At 45.1% G+C, this 16,751-nt stretch overlaps 1 protein-coding gene across 4 annotated transcripts in view; it reads left to right on the top strand.

Moving 5' to 3' along the window:
- LOC147880904 (uncharacterized) overlaps positions 1 to 13,825 on the top strand; it is a 206,704-nt gene extending 192,879 nt beyond the window's left edge. For 3 of the 4 annotated variants that reach the window (XM_087370089.1, XM_087370090.1, XM_087370088.1), the window contains 3 exons: positions 11,863 to 12,051; positions 12,254 to 12,373; positions 12,718 to 13,823. In XM_087370089.1, coding sequence (XP_087226215.1) covers positions 11,863 to 12,051; positions 12,254 to 12,373; positions 12,718 to 12,936 — 528 coding nt within the window. In that variant the 3' untranslated portion in view covers positions 12,937 to 13,823. Of the gene's footprint in view, positions 1 to 11,862; positions 12,052 to 12,253; positions 12,374 to 12,717 lie in introns of all 4 variants that reach the window. The other variant, XM_087370091.1, reaches the window with a different exon arrangement.
- The last annotated feature ends 2,926 nt before the right edge of the window (positions 13,826 to 16,751 follow it).

Below are 16,751 nucleotides of genomic sequence, written 5' to 3'. Positions count from 1 at the left end.
TGTTGCTGCCAGCTCGCCTGGGCTCCGCTGGCTGTAGACGTCCCTCCAAACCCGGAGCGAGCGCGCAGGCCCACGCGCCCAGAGCGCCCAAGGGATATGGGATCTCTCTCCAAGCTAGCGACCTGTATCATCTGTCACCTGGCTGCTCCAGATCAGGGGCTGTCTGTCTATCTCCTCTCGGCAGCTAGGGGGAACCTGGGAGAAGCTGTGTCGCAACTTCCTGCAGATCGAGACGAGGCTACGGAGGAAGGGGGAACGGGGCTGAGTCAATGGGGCAGAAGTGAAGATCCACTGGATAGATGGCTGCCAATCACCCCCTCTCTGGGGGGGTACATGCGCTGAGACCATGCTGAAGCAAGAGCTTCCACATTTGCCCTCCTGGGGTCAGACCGCGGATGACTAACTTGCCAAGTAGTGCCTGACTCTGCAGTTGTGGATCTATGATGCCAAGGCCGCCCTCTGTCTGGGGGAGAATGACCGTCTGCCAGGCGACCTGGGCTCTGGTGGTGCAGGAACCATCTGAACCAGACCAAAGGAAGTTCTGCACCAGTCTCCTCAACTAGGCTACACATGATCTCGAGAAACACCAACAAGAGGCCACATACCAAGTAGTGGCAAGAAGGACCTGGTTGACCACAAGGGCCCTGCCTGCCAAGGATAGCCGAGCCGTGCTCGAGAAAGCTAGCTTCCGTCGTATGGAGGCTAGGACCGGCAAGAACTGCTGAGCCGGCGTGATGTCCAGGCCTACCTGGAATCCCAGGTAATGTGTTGTCTGTCCTCTAGGGATCCAGCGAAACCCTAGGAAAATACCCCACTGTGAGTTGGCTCCCAGATCTGTAAGAAAACCGATTGACTTATGCCAGTTGATTTTTGCCCCAGCGGCTAGGCAAAAAACCTCTAGGGACAGTCTCACTCACTCCAGTGACTCAATATCATCCTGCACATATAGGGCTGTGTCGTCTGCATACTCAGAGTCCAGAAGTTCTGCATCGTCTCGAATAGGAAGACACATCCCGCGAAGACCAGTGGTACGGGCTCATAGGAAGTGGGTCATGGCCTCCGCAAAAAATAGGAAGAGATAGGGCACTAGCGGACAGCCCTGATGCACCGAGCACTCGAGGGTGAATCTCTCCCCCATCCTGCCGCTGATGATAACCCGGCTGGAGGCCGACCTATAGAGGCTAGCAATACCTCTGATCCACTCGTCCGGGAAACCAAACCGAGAGAGTGTACCTTCCAAGAAGGACCAGTCTACCCTGTCGTACACCTTCTCAAAGTCAAGGAGTATGGCAAGGTGCTGGCCACTGTACTGGGCCCACTCCGTCGCCTCTGAGAAAGTGAAGATGATGTCCAAAATGCTGCGATCTTGGACAAAACCAGTCTGAGTGTCATGGATCAAGTCGTGTAGCGGCGGATGCGGCTACTGATCATCTTGGCGAGGATTTTGTAGGCGGTCGGGAGGAGGGTGATAGGGCGCCACTGTCTGATCTCCTAACGGTCCCCCCCTTTGGGGATGAGGTATATCAAGCCTGTCGCAAGGCTCTCTGGCATCTGTCCGCTGGAGAAGATATGCTGGAAGGCTGCGAGCAAGGGCCGGTGGATCTGCTCCCAAAAGGTGGTGAAGAAAGCTCTGGAGAGGCCATCCTCACCTGGGCATTTCTGCCCATCAATAGCGCTCACCGCATCCTGCATCTCTGCCACGATGAAAGGAGCGAGAAGAGAGTCACTCATGCTAGGCTGCACTAGCCGCGGTGTAGACCTCCACACCTCCTCCCTGCATAGGCGGCCACGAGGGTCCGGGGGCTCTTGCTGGAACAATGATCTGTAGAAATTTGTCGCCAAGTCCCGAACCTCGTCTGGATCTGTCCTGACACTACCATCCTGCGCTCTAAGAGATCGGAGCTGTTCCCCTGCCGACCTCTGACCATGAGTCCTGAAGAACTCTCTGTACATCCTGTCACCTTTCCTAGCCCAGAAGGACTTGGAAGCATGAAACGAGAACTCTGAGCGTCGTTGGGTGATCTCCTCTAGCATGGCTCAGGCTCGAACCTCCTGCTGTCTGAGCTCCTCAGAGCCTGGAGAAGACTGCTGCATCCGCTGAATCGAGGCGAGATCTCGTCTGAGACCCCTCTCCTTCGCCCAACACTGCTGCCTGACCTGAATCGCCTCCTGCTGACAGATGAGGCTAGACTCAGCAAGCGCCTGAGCTACCTGTGCTGCAATATCCCCGATGGGGTCCCAATCCTACTCCCACAGGTCCACTATCCTGCTGCGAACCGCTGCTCTGTAGTAGATGGAGTCTGGGATCCGGCATGAGCGTGGAGGTGAGGAGTGAGAGGCTGAGTCCAGGACTAGGATGACTGGGGCATGGTCTGAGAGTGTCGTCCCTGGAACCACTCCTGACTCTCCACCTCTGCTAAGCGCCCAATCGCTGACATAGAAACGGTCCAGTCGCTCCACAAGTCTGCCTCCCTCCCTCCTGTAACCCCAAGAGAAGTCCAGACTCCCTGTCCATCTGCGAAAGGAAGGCTCCCTCCAGCTGTCCCGACCTCCCACTGCGGATAGGAAGGAGTCCCAATCTGCCTGCTCTGCCTGAGCTATACCGAGGAACTCAGGGCCCCGTCCCTGCTGATCCTCTAGGGTCTCAAGGTTGTTGAAGTCCCCTCCTACAATCCAAGAATCCATCTCTGGCAACAAATCTGTCAAGGATCTCCAAAAAGCGGCTCTGCGTCTGAGATCGGTCGGGGCATAGATATTGAGGATGCCGATACGGGATCCCTCAATATTCAAGCCCACCCAAAGCGCACGTCCTGGAATCAGAGTGCCAAAACCACACACATGCTGAACGAGAGAAGCGTCGATGGAGGTACAGACACCCCCGCTCCTCCCCTGCTCGCCAAGTAGGCGTGGGAGCGTCCTGTGAGGACCTTCCCACAAATACTGGTCTGAGAAGCCGAAAGCTTGTGTTCCTGTAATAGGAACACATCTACCCTTCCCACCAAGGCTGGCTGGAGCTCCTGTGTGAGCACCATCTTCCTGGGGCCGTGGGTTCCTGATGAGTGGAACCCATTGACGTTCCAAGAGATAATATACTCATGAGGAGGGAAGGTGGGCCACAAACAGCTGTCTGCTTGCAATCGATGTCGAGGTGGTCGGAGGATGTCCAGTGTGCAAACGAAGGCGCTTCTGTGAGGGTTTTGAAGGAGAGGCCGGGTCATCGGACCCATCCTCTAAAACCTTCAACAGGGGGGAGAGGCCGTGGTAGGCTCTCTCTAACCAGCTCGACGTCTCTGCCAGGGAAATACTATAGAAGCCCGCTACCTCTGAGGTCCTCCACGGGCAGAGTCCCCTTCCGCGTAGACCCACTCCAGAGGTGGCCGAATAATGACCAAGAGGCGGAAACGTTTGGCGCTGTGGCGCCATCTCAGACGAACGTCACCCTCCTTCCACTCCTGCTGAAGAAGCTCCGCTGCTCTGCTACCGATCCAGTCCTGCACCTGCTCCTGGGACTAATCTCGTATCGTCTCCCAAACATTTTCATTCGTCCATTGCTCATTCCCTTCACTGGAGATAGTGAAGGAATAGCTAGGACCATCGTGAGGGGCAAGGACGGACACCTTACCCTCTGCCCCCTTGCGGAGGAAGAAGATGCTGATGTCTAGGCATGCAGGGAAGGAGCCAATACCCGCTGCATCCAGATAATCCCAAGGTCCTGCTCGATGTGCTTTATGTTCCAGGCATTCGTAAGAACCTCATTTCTATTTCAGCCATAGCTTTGTACATTATTTTCATAATATGTGAGGCCCAAGGGGGGGGTCTTTTGGATGAGGGGAGGTAAAACAAAAAATACACTAAAATATGAAAATCCATGTCCTTTCAAATTAATGTAACTTTTCCATGTGGAACCCAAATTTCAAGGTGTAAAGATATATTTGAAGCTCTTTTAGTGTAGAATACAACCATGTTAATTTGAATAATTTCTACTCATGGCATATTTTTAAATTCATCTCATACTCAAGTTTTTGATAGGTTTTCTTACTAAAGGGAGTTGGTGCCCCAGGATCTCTCCCTTACCACAACTGATTCAACGATTCATTCGATCCACTCATGGACAACGCCTTCATTGGTTCGATGAATTCGAATACTCACTTGGGGCTGAGGCACACTGTGGCTTTCAGGTTCTTTTTGATGGTGTGAGGTGTGCAGTGTATGATGCTACACATGCCTTTACCATGGTTTTGACTGGCACGTTGTCTAGAGGTCTTTATAGACTTGATGCTTATGACATATATTTGGATGATGATGCTACACTTGCCGATGCACATGCCTTTGCTCTTGATTCTACCATGGCAGATACTCATTTGTGGCATGAGAGATTTAGACACCTCAATTCTGGAGCCCTGGTGAAGTTATATAAGGAAGATATGGTTATGGATCTTCCCAAAATGCATATATGCCTACCAAACATGTTTGTGAACCATGCTTGCTTGGTAAGATGCACCATGCTGCGTTTCCCAAGGATGGGAGAGTTGGTGCTTCACGTAAGCTTTATTTGGTCTATAGTAATGTTTGTGGACCCATGAGGGTTGCAGCTCTTGGGGGGTTCTACTATTTTGTCACTTTTATTGATTATTTCACCAGGTACACTTGGATTTTCGCTTTGAAATTCAAATCTGACGTTTCTTCATGCTTCAAGCACTTAATTGCCTTGGTTGAGAATGAGAGTGGACTGCACATTGCTTACCTTAATATGTCGAAGGAGTCTGCTGTTTTTCCGTGGCATCAATCATCGATGCACGGTGCCTTATACTCCTCAACAGAATCCCATGGCTGAGCGGAAGAATAGATCAGTGATGGAAATGGCCAGATGCATGTTGAAAGGCAAACATTTGCCTAATAAGTTGTGGTTGGATGCGGTCATGTGTGCAAATTACATCTTGAATAGATGTCCTACAAAGGCATTGGAGACTATCACACCTTATGAGGCTTGGACAGGTCATAAGCCTCGCATTTCCCACATGAGGACTTTTGGATGCTTAGCTTATGCTCATGTGCCTTCACAGAAACGCACTAAGTTGGATGATAAAGCTGTCAAGTGCATTTTTCTTGGGTATAGTTCAGAGAGCAAGGGCTATAAGCTATATCAGCCCCGCACGGGCAAGCGTTTTGTTAGTCGGGATGTTGTGTTTGATGAATCTTCCACTATGCCTTCGCTGGATTGTAAAAAACGGCCCATTGTTGATGCCCCTGACATATTTGACAGCTTGATGCCTTTGTTTCCTTCTGATGCTTGGGATGATGTTCCATCTGAGGTTGTACCTCCTCTATTTGTTGGTCATAATTTGCAGCCAGATGTGCAGCCATAAATTCAGCCTGATTTGCCTCTCATTGATCAAGATCATTTGCACAGGGATCTTGACCAGAAAAGAGCAGAAATTCAGGAGCCCAAAAGGTACCCGTTGGCTCCTTGACACATAAAAAGACAACAAATAGGATACTCCTCTGCCAGCCCATACGAGAGCAGCTATTCGGAAAGAGCATGCTAGTTTTGTTGCTTATGCATTGGTTGCTACAGCATGCAATAAAGAGCCATTATGTTATCAAGATGCCTTTCAGAATGATTGTTGGATGAAGGCCATGCAAGCCGAATTGGATTCTATCCATCAGAATAACACTTGGGAGTCATGTGATTTGCATCCTGGCAAGAACACCATTGGAACTAAGTGGGTTTACAAAATCAAACGGAAAAGCTGATGGTTCAGTGGATCGTTACAAGGCCCGTCTTGTTACTAAGGGCTATGCTCAGCAACATGGCATTGACTTTGAGGAGACTTTTGCTCCCACTTCCAGGATCACTACTATTCGCATTGTTATTTCCTTTGCTGCCCACTTTCATTGGGAGATACATCAGCTTGATATTAAGATAGCTTTCCTTCATGGGCATTTGCAGGAAGAGGTCTATGTTTCCCAACCTCCTGGCTTTGAGGTTGAAGGTTGTGAAAAAGGCCCTCTATGGATTGAAGCAGGCACCTCGAGCTTGGTATTCGAGAATTTATACTCACTCGCTCACACTTGGCTTTCAGAACAGCCCTACAGAGGCTACCCTTTACATCCGCAAGCGTGGGACAGATTTGTTGATTTTAGTCCTTTATGTGGATGACATGCTTGTGACTAGGACACATGCTTAGCAAATTGCAGATTTTAAAATTGATTTGCAGCAGACATTTGCTATGTTTGATCTTGGTCTTCTGCACTACTATTTGGTGCTAGCAGTGAGGGGGGCATTTTGATGTCACAATCCAAGTACATTGGACAGCTTTTGCAGCGTTTTTAGTTTGAGGATTGCAAGCCAGTATCCACACCATTGGAGATTGGTTTTCACTTCTCTTCTAAGGATGGCAGCGATACATGTGATGTCACTCTCTATCAGCAGGCAGTTGGTTGTTTGATTTACCTATGCCATACGGAACCTGATCTACAGTATGTTATCTCACAGTTGACGAGATATATGCACAGCCCATCTATGCACCATTGGCATGCCGTGAAGCGTGTTTTCAGATATCTCAAAGGCACTCAACATTTAGGCCTTCTTTATGGGGCTGATACTTCACTTGTCATGCATGGATTCACTGATAGTGATTGGGCTGGTTGTTCTGACACTCGTGTGTCACATAGTGGCAACTGTTTTATGCTTGATACTTCATGTGTTTCTTGGTTCAGCAAGAAGCAAAGTACAGTTGCTACTTCTAGCTGTGAAGCTGAGTACAGAGCAGCTTTTACAGCTACAGTGGAGTGTGTTTGGCTTTGAAAGCTACTGGCAGATCTTTGTGCATGCCAGACTGCTCCTACCGTCATCTTCACTGATAGTCAGAGTGCTTTGGCTGTTGCACAAAATCCAGTTTTCCATGCTCACACAAAGCATATTGAGGTTCACTATCACTATTTGAGGGAGTGATTATCAGCAGGTGATATTGAGTTGTCTTATGTTCCCACTGAAGACAACTTGGTAGATCTATTTACGAAGGCTCTACCTCGACCTAAGTTTGAGGCTTTTCGGCGAGCTTTAAACTTAGTACCTTTTGTAACTTGATATGTTGTACTCTGTACAGTCATAGGTTGCTATATCCCTATGGGACAAACATGTGCAACCATGACACTAGATATTTAGGTATCTTGAGCCATGTCCAAGATCCTTCAGCCCATAGCATGGAGGGGGGTTTGTTGGCCATCATCTCATGGGCTATCCATAGATGCCACTTATACCTTGGTATGTGCCTTGTAGGCCTATTTATAGTCAATTAGAACTATTGATACAGTCAGTTGATGTACCATCTAGGCCAGTTAGGGCACTAAGTCCAGTTAGGACAGTTAGTCCTAGGGTTTTGTTATGTTGGCTCTCGCTTGAGGCTCCACAGTTGTACTAGCAGCATTTTGATTACAGCAGCTCGTTTTTGGCACTCATTTTTTAGCTTTCATTGATTGCCATAGCCAACATAACCAGTCAATAGGTCAAATATGACAGACGGAAGGCACCTGGCCTACTTATGCCTCGTCCCGTGCCTCAGGCACCATGGGAAAGTATTGCAATGGACTTCATTTTTTATTTGCCAAGATCAAAGTCAGGGAATGATGGGATTAGGACTATCATTGTTAGATTCAGCAAGCAAGGTCATTTCATTCCGATTCGCAAAACTATAAAGGCAGATCATATGGCTAAGCTTTTCATGGCACAGATATTCAAGCACCATGGTATGTGTAAGTCCATTGTCAGTGATTAGGATCCCAGAATGACCAGTTTATTCTGGAGAGTTTTATTTGATAATAAGGGGATGAATTTGAATTTTTCTTCTACTTTTCATCCCCAGACAGATGGTCAAAGTGAGGTAGCGAATTCTACAGTGTTGGATTTACTGAAATGCTACGTGGCCGTTGAAACTTCAGGCTGGGAGAAGTACCTACCATTGGTGGAGTTGCTTATAACAATACAGTTCACAGCTCCACAAGGAAAGCTCCCTTTGAGATCATCTATGGGAAGGTGATTCTGCCACTTATCATGAGCACCAAAGATAAAATATTTGCAGCTGATCAGTTTGTGAGAGACCTCCAGACAGCTTTCAGCCAAGTCAAGACAGCAATTGAAAGGTCTCAAGAAAAGCATGAGAGAGTTACAGATAAGCATTGGAGATAGTTAGATCTCAAGAAAGGGGATTGGGTGCTTTTGAAGTTCGAGAAAGCTAGGCTCCGCAAGCTAAAGGGCAAGCAAAAAGTGTATGCAAAGCTATCTTCCAGATACTATGGCCAATTCCAGGTTATAGAAGAGTTTAATGAGGTTGCATACAGATTGGCACTGCCAGAGCATTAGAGGATTCACAATGCCTTTCATGTGAGTCTTCTAAAGAAATTTTAGGGACCGCAGTCTAGAGAGCCAGTAACAGAGGTTCCACCAGAAGTGGTGAGCTGAAGGAGGTCCTTCAGACAGAACAGTTTGTGTATCATACTGTATGCAAAGGCCCTTAGCGTAAGGAATTTACAGGTACCTTGTAAAATTCAAGAATTATTCGACATTGGATGCCAAGTGGATGGATGAAGACATATTGTCTAATCATCCCACAGCTTTTGGATATTTACAAGGAAGCTTTTCAGTTGAGGCTAACTGAATAGAAGCCGAGGGGATGTCACCAAGCTGTAAATACTCCAAAGTCAAAGTTCTAGTTGACCATTTATTGATCATAATTATTGAGTTCTTCATTTTTTAAATTATGCGTTATATTTATTTGGTCAAAGTATTGACTTCGGTCAAAGATACTTAAACCTCGGTTAAGTAAGCCTAACCGGGGTTAGGAAAGGCCAAGATGGTTAACCACCGTTAACCAAAGCGCTGACTTTGGTCAAAGGCCCCCCCCATTGGCTCCTTGACACTTTAAAAGACAGCAAACAAGATACTCCTCTTCAAGCCCGTACTAGAGCATGCTAGTTTTATTCCTTATGCTTTGGTTGCTACAGTATGCAATGAAGAGCCATTATGTCATAAAGATGCCTTTCAGAATGATTGTTGGTAGAAGGCTATGCAAGCTGAATTGTTTTCTATCCATCAGAATAACACTTGGGAGTTGTGTGATTTACCTCTTGGCAAGAATGCCATTGGAACTAAGTGGGTTTATAAAATTAAACGGAAAGCTGATTGTTCAATGGACCGTTACAAAGCCCATCTTGTTGCTAAGGGCTATGCTCAGCAGCATGGCATTGACGAGGAGACTTTTTCTCCCTCTTCGAGGATCACTACTATTCGCATGGTTATTACCTTTGCTGCCCACTTTCATTGGGAGGTACATCAGCTTGATATCAAGACAGCTTTCTTTCATGGGCATTTGCAAGAAGAGGTCTATGTTTCCGAACCTCCTGGCTTTGAGGTTGAAGGTTCTGAATGCAAGGTATGCGGCTTGAAAAAGCCCTCTATAGATTGAAGCAGGCACCTCGAGCTTGGTATTCCAGGATTCATACTTATTTGCTCACACTTGGCTTTTAGACATCCCTACAGAGACTGCGCTTTACATCCGCAAGCGTGGGACAGATTTGCTGATTTAGTCCTTTATGTGGATGACATGCTTGTGACTGGGACACATGCTCAGCAAATTGCAGATTTTAAGATTGATTTGCAGAAGACATTTGCTATGTCTGCTATTGGTCTTTTGCACTACTATCTGGGCCTCCAATTTGTTAGTATGCTGTCTCACAGTTAAGCAGATATATGCACAGCCCCTCTGCTCACTATTAGCTTGCCGTGAAGCGTTTCTTCAGATATCTGAAAGGCACTCAACATTTAGGCCTTCTTTATGGGACTGATACTTCACTCGTCATGCATGGATTCACTGATAGTGATTGGGCTGGTTGTTCGGACAGTCGTGTGTCACATAGTGGCAATTGTTTCATGCTTGGTACTTCATGCGTTTCTTGGTTCAGCAATGAGCAGAGTACAGTTGCTACTTCTAGCTATGAAGTTGAGTACAGAGGAGCTTTTACAGCTACAGTGAAGTGCGTTTGGCTTCGGAAGCTACTTGCAGATCTTTATGCATGTCAGACTACTCCTATCGTCATCTTTACTGATAGTCAGAGTGCTTTGGCGAATGCACGGAATCCTGTTTTTCTATGCTCGCACAAAGCATATTGAGGTTCACTATCACAATGTCAGAGAGAGACTATTAGCAGGTGATATTCAGTTGTCTTATGTTCCCACTGAAGCCAACTTTATAGATCTATTTACGAAGGCTCTACCTCGACCTAAGTGTGAGGTTTTTCAGCAAGCTTTAAACTTAGTTCCTTTTGTGACTTGATCTGTTGTACTCTATACAGTCATAGGTTGCTATATCCCTACAAGATGAACATGTGCAACCATGACATTAGATATCCAGGTATCCTGAATCATGTCAAGTGTACTTCAGCCGATACCATGGAGGGGGGGTTTGTAGGCCATTCTATGGGCTGTCCATAGGTGCCACTTGTTCCTTGGTATGTGCCTTGTAGGACTAGTTACAGTCAGTTAGGACTGTTGGTACAGTTACTTCATGTACCACCTAGTTCAGTTAGGACACTTAGTCCTATGGTTTTGTCATATTGGCTCCCTCTTGAGCCTCCATTCGTTGTAGTAGCATTTTCTATACAGAAATGGCACACAAGAGGATGTTGAGAAATTTAAGGAGTGTGAGGAAGTTCTTGGATATCTTTTCTACAGAAGTCTAGGCTTGAACTGGGCTTCACTTTTTGATTTCAGTCTTTTCTTGGGTTATTGAGAAGCACTAGCCTTATGCGTCAACGGTTGGGAGTCTTATGCATGCTATGATAGCTACTAGACCGGACATTGCATTTGCAGTGGGAGTTGTGAGCCGGTATATGGCTTTTCTAGGATAGAGGCATTGGGAGGCAGTTAAGTGCATCATGAGATACATGAAGGGTACCAAGGAGGTGTGTGTCTGCTTTGGCAGAGGAGAGATGCGTGTATTTGGGTACATAAATTCAGACTATGTAGGGCATGTGGATAACAGGAGATCCACTTCTGGTTATGTGTTCACCTTTGCAAGTGGTGCAGTGTCATGGATGTGTCGTGCATTGAAGTGCATTGCTTTGTCTACCACAGAGGTTGAGTATGTTGCAGCCATAGAGGGTTGCAAGGAGGCTATATGGCTTGATTGGCTAGTGAGAGATTTGGGGATTCATTGCTATTGGCATATGTGTTGCTGTAGCAACTGGTATTCTCATGGACTGATTTGATCTGTTTTTTATGGTAATACAGTCTTTCTGTTTTTCTCATGCCCGCATATGCCTTGCCTTTCCTTTATTTTTCCCTTGTGTTCTCCTCCTCCTCCCTATTCCTTGTCGCTTCAGCCTCTAGGAAAGGGAAAAAAACAAGCAAGGATGTGACATATGATGACCAAGTGTTTCTATGTTTCTTATTTTATTGTTTGTAAAATGTCTTGTGTTCTCCTCCTCCCTATTCCTTCTCTCTTTCAGCTTCTAGGAAAGGGGAAAAAACAAGCAATGATGTGACATATGATGACCCAGTGTTTCTATGTTTCGTAATTTCTTGTTTGTGAAATGTTACCTGGTCAGCCTTTCTCCTGTGTTGTCATGCTTTTATGCATTTATGGCTTATGCCCAATGCCTGACTCAGGTTTACGATAACTTGGTGTGTGTTGTAGGACGATCCTCAGGTTTCCCCTCACCTGTTTCTTCCCACCACTTGAGATCCTCTTGTGTATGTGATTCGTGGCAAGTTCCACACGTGTTGAAATCTTTGCTATAGTTATTGCTTGTCACTGCACTGTTGTTGCTTTAGATTTTTAACAGTTTATGTCCAATCTAATGCAGGCCAGGCTCGTGGGAGGCAGAGCTATCCCTTCGGTTGTTACTACAACAGCTGTGGTTGCAGGATTGATGTGTCTTGAGCTGTACAAAATTCTACTTGAAAAGCCTTTGCATTGCTACAAGCACTCATATTTTAATTTATCTGTACCTTTCTTCTCAGTAGCTGAGCCCATCAAGGCCATTGTAAACAGGGTCTGTCCTAACTCTCACATTTCAAGTTATGGCAGTTTTCAATATAAGAGGGTAGCACCCTCTTGTTTAACTAATAGCAACTTGGGTAATCAAGGGGATCTCTTTGTCTTCCATTGTACGCTATAGAGATTCCTCCATAAAGTTTAATGTCTATGTGCAGTTCTCTGTTTGATTGGTTGAATTTGGGGATGCATGTTGGTAGGTTGAGAGAAGCGACCGACCTGCTTTATTATGGACTCTTTGGGACAAATTTGAAATGAATTGTGTGGGAATGTCTCTCGAGACTTTCCTTGCAGAGTTCAAGCAACAGCATGGTTTGGAGGTAAGGATTGGCCTTATCACATTCTCAAGTGTCTTTCAAACAACTTCTAAGTTGTTGCTCTTGTTGTGTCTTGCTTACCTATTTCTCTGAAACTGTTAGCTCTTGGCACTGGTTAACTGTGCGCAGCAAGGCTCATTCTAATTTTTCACCCGTTCTCTAGAACTTACCATAGAAGTTTGGTTGGTTCTAAGCATCTTGCACAGTATGAGATAATAAGTACGAATGAAGCAAATTCAGCATAGCTGGCCTGTTGTTCTATAGAATTCACTAGATATTTGTTTAAATTGAACTCTTGGATGTTAAATTTCCTTAGAGGTATGGCTGAGAAAGTTGAGTGTTTGCAGATCACAATGCTTTCATATGGGAAGAGTCTACTTTATGCGGAGTTTGTTCCCAAAAAAAAGCTGCAGGAGAGGAAGCCTTTGACACTTTTAGAACTCATTACAGCAGTTGGAAAAGTAACAATACCTGTAACAGAGGACAAGGTAGTTTTTTCCTTGTCGTGCTCAGATGCTTCTGACAATGATGTGGATGTACCAGACATCATAGCGCAAATCAGATAGCATCTTTTGACACTAATGTTGGAAGTGAGATGTCTTTGCTCAAGATACGTTCTTCTGTATATACATCTTTGTGTATGCATTTTTCAGAAAACAAATAGAATTGCCATATCATTCTATTTCTGAGCTCAAGCCAATCACTTCATACTCCGTGCGGGGGAAGATTTAATGATAGATATGGGCATATGAGCCCATTCTTGAAAACAAGGAAAGCAAACAATCAGTCGTTCCATCCTCCTTGTCCAATCTTCAATCTTGCAAAGTCACAAGAGATACACGGGGGGTAGGGGAACAAGGGAATTGGGAGCTTGCATGGCTGAAAATTTGGAGTTATTCATGAAAAGGGTGTGTGTCACAACTCATGAACAGGATACCCTCCAGTCATGGAACAGATCGCGATAGGAACAAAGCCAAAAGATCTGAGTCTCGATAAAACGGCAGGATATACGACGCGTCCTCACCACTCATGGCACCTTTTCTCCTACACAATAGAGATATGATGCTTATTGTTGTCTTCTGTATGTCGTCTTTCACATCAGAGAAGAAAAGCCAAAAACCTACTTTCAGTCATTGGCACTTCAAGAAAGCATCAGCCATGCATGTTGTCAAAATGGATCTTACTACAACATTTCAGTGCGGTTGAGTGTGCAAAACACCTCTCTCTCTCTCTCTCTCTCTCTCTCTCTCTCTCTCTCTCTCTATATATATATATATATATCGAGGATATTTGCTCAATGATATCGGATGATTGATTTTTGATACAAATCAATCATGGTTTGGGAATGTTTGCTCCTCCTCGTTGGGAATGCTGGTGGAGACACAATGTCTATTAACATTAATAGTACATACATGGCAAAAGGGGGGGGAAACAAGGGTTTCAAATTATCACGACTTTTTCCAATCAAAATCATAATGCATAAACCATTTGTTTTTTTTTTTTTAAGACTTTGCTTTTGGGTCTCAATACACTCCTACTCATTGGCTATCTATGCAAATTCAAGTCATGGCATTGTTTGTAATCATTTTTTTGTCCTGTTCTTTTTTGTTTCTTTTAGTGGTGGTAATAGGGAGCAATTTTCTATTGATAAGCATGTATCTATGGGGCTTGGATGCTCAAGGGTGCTAAGCACCAATGGAGCTATCCTTTCGTAGTCATGGAATCAAGAGTTATCACATGAATGTATTTCAGAGCCAAGTGAGAGAGCTAGGTCTATAGTTTGCATGTGAGTGTGAAACGGGTTTTTGGGTTTGTGACTTGTATGTTTAAAAGGCTACTTGACATTTGGGAGTGTACACATCATTTCACTGACATCATCAGTGAAGTATGTGTCTATGGAAGATAAGGCAGCCCTTGCCTACAAAAGGAGGGCTCATGTACTTGATTTCTTATCACTTCAATCAATTAACTAAGTACATTGCCTCCACTTGACTTCCTATCTTGCTCCTCCTTTCTCTCTTCTCAACTAGGGAGACCTATCCCCCCTAGCTACTTTTTGATTATGCACCTCTCTTCTACTCGTCTTGGAGCAAATGTCAGCATACCAATCTTGAGAAAGTCTGCTAAGCTTCATTTGTTGAAGCAACACCATGGTTCAAAAACGTCGCTGTGTTTGGGAGGCAACCTGCAGTAATTTAAGTTACCATCTCTTTGGAAGTCGTTGCCATATTGTTGTCATAGCTAGCTCCCATATTGGTGATTTGATTCCATTTTTGCATTGTTCCCAAATCTGTCAGCGACATGGAGGTTGTTGGTTGCCACTCACGCAGTTGATTGCCTTATGACTTGTGTCTCTGCCATTTTAGTTATTTGTTAGGTTGTGTCCATGGCGACCTATAGCTGCTTTTTTTTTTTTTAAGCCCCAAACTTTTTCTAACCCTTTATTATTATATTTTTTTTGCAAAGAGAGACTTCTATTAAGTAGTAAAGAAAACCGTTAGAGCAGGCTCCACACAGGATACACCATGCAATGCATGAAAAGCTTAAGAGCCAAAAAGAAAGGATTGGGGTTGATAGTGCCATCTCAATTCGGTAGAAACCTTCGAGAAAAAGGGAGAACCCCTCCAAACTCGAAGAACTACAGTCCTCATAGAAGAGGCTGTCCATAAAGGGCCCTGCATGCTAGTCCAAATGGCTATTAAAGTGTGAACCGTGTCAGTCCAAATATCCGTAAACACCTGTGATGGGTGTATCTGGGTGCCATCCAAGGCCTCTTTACCTCTGGCTCTCCAAATGTGCCAAGAGGAAATGCTAGCCAAAATCTCCTAAGAGGTGTCCACTGAAGCATGAGAAGCTCAAAAGAGAGGAAGTGGTACATCCTGAAGGGAGAGGGCTCTACCACTTGCCGGCGAACCGAGAGTGCCCAAGGAGGCTCACCCTCATAAAATAGCTGGGATTCAATAAGGGATAACCATGTGATCGAGCCCCAAGTCATGAAGAAAGGGGAAGTATGAAAAATGATGAGTATCCGAGCAATCCCTTTCCAAATAGTCCTCGCCTAACTACAGTCCCAAAGGCAATGTCGCACTGACTCCTCTGCAGAATGACAGTGAGGGCAAGTGGGATCGGTCCAAAATCGTGATCTGGGACAAATTATCCATCTGGAAGGTAAAGATCGGAGTCACCTTGTGGCCCGGAAGCTGTGGAAGCTCACTATGTCTGGGACCAAGTGTAGAGAAAAAGTATTTATTGACTCTCCCTCCCATCTGTATCCAAAAGGACTCCCGTGCATGAAAGGCATACTCTGCTCTCTGATTAAGCAATGTCTGCAAGTGAGCCCTTGTTGCAGCAAGGCACTCCTGTATCCAAGCATCTGATGGTCGTATCCACTCCTTCCTCTGCAAGGCTGCAAACTGTCGACGGATATCAATCTCCCGCCTGAGTACCTCACCTCGTCGAGCACTAGCGACAGAGTGATAAAAGTCGTTGATACTGGCAAGTGCTGTTATAATTGCCATTATCAAGAAGCATCAATTGATATAAATCTGTATTTTTGCACCACCAAGAAAACCAACATTGAAATTTGGAGAGGTTGATTTAGTCAATATAACCACCTATCGCAATGAAAAATCTCAATCATACGCAACAATTCAATAACCTACTCCAGATTTAAATTGCATCACTTTTCAATAAGAAACTAGATCCAACACATCTACAATACTCACAAAGAAAGAAAATACACACCTTTTTAATATTTTTACATTGCATTTTGTCATAGGAAGCCTCGAAACATGAATGCTGAGACCAAGTAACAAAAGGCATATAGTGACAACTTGATATTGGTAAAAAGCAAATTTGAAACAAGCTTGCTCAAAATGTTACAAACAAAATCTAAACAACCCCAAAGTGTTAGGCAAACAGAGCCTAGCATACGCAGTGCTTATGCTATCGAAGTTATGAGGTGCTTGCCAGTTCATGCAATGGATGTCCATTCCTTTAATGCACCAAAGTGTTTCTTGGAGCTTCTAGTGCTAAAAAGAAGGCCTAGCCTATATTGATGGACACTTATTTATCAACCATTTATAGATCTTTGGTTTTTACAATTATAAACACTTGAGGGCCCAAGCAAAACAGATTGCCTATCAGCTAGGGGAAGTGTAAGCTGAAATCATTAGTCCATTGACCCCCATCTAGGGAGTAGCCTCAATAAGAGGTAGAAGGGAAGGACCTTGGTAGGCTGAGGTTTCAAGAAGGCAAAGAGGAAAGAAAAAGAACCATTGAGCAAATAGAAAAGTCAGCAAGATACTAGTAGGGCCAAGCTATGATGTTTTTCATGTCGTTCATTGGGAGGATCATCTTTGTAACCAGTAGTTATAGATAA

Source organism: Dipteris shenzhenensis, chromosome 31 (genome assembly GCF_047967505.1).
Source record: "Dipteris shenzhenensis isolate YYH24624 ecotype China chromosome 31, Dip_SZ_1.0, whole genome shotgun sequence".
Taxonomy (NCBI): domain Eukaryota; kingdom Viridiplantae; phylum Streptophyta; class Polypodiopsida; order Gleicheniales; family Dipteridaceae; genus Dipteris; species Dipteris shenzhenensis.
Note: the sequence above shows the minus strand (reverse complement) of the source record. Positions and strands in the feature narration are given on the sequence as shown.